This window comes from Mus pahari, chromosome 9 (genome assembly GCF_900095145.1).
Source record: "Mus pahari chromosome 9, PAHARI_EIJ_v1.1, whole genome shotgun sequence".
Classification (NCBI taxonomy): Eukaryota; Metazoa; Chordata; class Mammalia; order Rodentia; family Muridae; genus Mus; species Mus pahari.
Genome location: NC_034598.1, coordinates 44,885,426 through 44,887,844, shown reverse-complemented (window position 1 = coordinate 44,887,844; position 2,419 = coordinate 44,885,426). Strand labels below are relative to the sequence as shown.

Genomic DNA, 2,419 nt, shown 5'->3' with positions numbered 1-2,419 from the left:
AAACCCTGTCTCGAAAAAAAAAAAAAAAAAAAAAAAAACAATACCCAGATGCACAGTTTCACCCAGACACTCAGCAGCCAGACAGGATGTAACGTTTAACAGGGGAATGCCTTCAAACAACACCCAGGCACACAGCACAGCAACCAGGTACACCCGGATACACAACACCCAGACACACATCACTCAGACACCTGAACACAACTCTCGACAGCCCCTGAGCCCAAGCCGCGCACTTTTCCAGTAAGGGAGCAATCCCCAGTCGCAGCCAGGCAGGGGAGCCTGGTGCAGAGCGCGGATCCCACGCGTAGCTCAGCACCCACAGCCCCGCGGGCCCACCGCGGAGATGACAGCCCGCCACTGCGTGCGGAGCGCCAGCTATGCACCCAGAGGATGCTCAGCGCCCGCGCTAACGCGGGAAACGCACACACCCCGCACACGCCCCGCACACGTTCCGCACAGCCCTCAGACAGAGCACCAAGTGCGGTCCACCATGCAGCCCGGACCCCAAACTCCGGGGACCCGAGGCTCCAGCCATGGCTCACGGGGTCCTGTCCTACCCGAGACCCCCGCCCCCTCAACTCTCTCCGTTCCCGCGCTTTGAACTCGCGCGCGCGCATGTGTGTGTGTGTGTGTGTGTGTGTGTGTACGGGCGCGGGAACTCCCACCTTGCCGATCAGCTTCCCGCGCCGGTACACGCGCCCCGAGCCTGGGTCGCGCAGGAAGTGTGTGTGTGTGTGTGTGTACGGGCGCGGGAACTCCCACCTTGCCGATCAGCTTCCCGCGCCGGTACACGCGCCCCGAGCCTGGGTCGCGCAGGAAGGTGGCCACAAGCTGGCGGCTCCGCCGCCGCCGGGACCGGGGCTCCATCTGCGCAGGTTGGGCCTGAGTGCGCAGCGCGCGCGGGGACTGCGCAAGCCAGTGCTGCCTGCAGCGCTGCCGATCTGAGCCCGGGAGCAGCCAGAGCGGGTCTTATTGGAGAGTGGGGGCGGGGTGGAGCGGGGCGGGGCCCGGACGCCGGTGGGGTCCCGCCTGCACCCGAAACCCAGTGGCAGGTGCTCTGGAGCTAACCGGCAGCCAGATACCTGGCTTAGTTCAGCCGCGCTCCCAGACCTGCACCTCTTGGGACTTGTTAACAGCGCTTGGTTCACCCATCCGGGAAACTGAGGTCCGTAGAACTCTCTGCTGGTTTCTTTGCAGAGGTGCCCACCCCAGGATTCTCTCGGGGTTACACGGGAGGCGGGTGACCAGAGGACCAAGCGCATCTGGCTGGATCCTTCCTATGGGAGCGACCTGTGGGGCTTCATCAACTTGGGCACTGGGAAGGCTCAGCGGGATTCAGAGAGGGCCGCCTGGGGACGTCTGAGGACATGTGGACCAAAGAAGCAGGGCTGGGAGGCTATGGACACAAAAGAGTCACCACCGTGGCATGCGACGCCACGGAAGACATTGCAACCAGGATGAGGGGCAGATGTGGGCATGTGTGCGACGCTAGCTCTGATGGCCTACGGGGCACTGGCCCTTAAAGTAGAGATGGACGTTTGGGTGTGGCTGATAGAAGAGAGCAAGGAGCCAGGGACTTCAGGACCTCAGGCTACCTCTAGCCTGAGCCCACCCCTCCCCGCCCCCACCCCGTGCTGAATGCAGCATTTCTGCACCTTAAGAATCTGGGGCCCCCGCCTGCATGTGCCAGGTGGGAGTCCCCTCACTCCCAAAACCAGGCAGGCACAGGGCAGGGTGTGAGCCCCACCATCTGCCTCTAGTATTAATCCCGAACGTTACATAACACAGTAAATGCGGAGGGATTAGCCTCACTCCCTGTGGCTGGATTCAGGCTATGGAATTTTCCAGAGCCAGAATTTGGAATCTGGCCTGGCCCGTGCCACCGAGGGGGACAAGAAGCACCCCTTGAGTGCTCCCTAGTCTTAGTGGTCCCCAGGGAGCCCCGAGGGTGAGCCGAGTGTACCACAGGAATGAGGCTGGTTCAATTTACTGGTGCCTCCTTTGGAGCTGGGGTGACAGTCCCCAGTTGTTCAGAGACCAAGCTGCAGCCAGGGAGCCCAGGACCCCTGCTAAAGGGAAGCCGGCCAGCATGGGGGTGGGGAGGGGGTGACAGGAAGTGAAACAGAGCCATTCCCATGGCTGGCACTCAACTCCTTTTCCATAGCAGATCTGTCTTCCTGTGTTAGCTCAGTCCATTGTTGGCAGAACACCTATGTTTGCTAAATAACTTTGGGATGGTCGAGTACCTACTTCGTGCCAATCTCTGAAGGGCTCTTAGTGCCCCAGAAATAGCCCCAGCCCAGCCCCTATAAAAGGACCCGTTTGAGAAGTTTAAATAGCCCGTGTCTTTAATCCCAGCACTGGGGAGGCAGAGGCAGGCGCATTTCTGAGTTCAAGGCCAGCCTGGTCTACAGAGTGA

General features: G+C 60.9%; 1 protein-coding gene across 1 annotated transcript in view; it reads right to left on the bottom strand.

Moving 5' to 3' along the window:
• Plk5 (polo like kinase 5) overlaps positions 1-2,419 on the bottom strand; it is a 16,358-nt gene that overhangs the window by 7,145 nt on the left and 6,794 nt on the right. Inside the window, exons 3-4 of the mRNA XM_029542021.1 lie at positions 829-1,029; positions 666-762 (exon numbers count right to left, since the gene is read on the bottom strand). Of these exons, the coding sequence (XP_029397881.1) occupies positions 666-762; positions 829-1,029 (298 nt within the window). The remainder of the gene's footprint in view (positions 1-665; positions 763-828; positions 1,030-2,419) is intronic.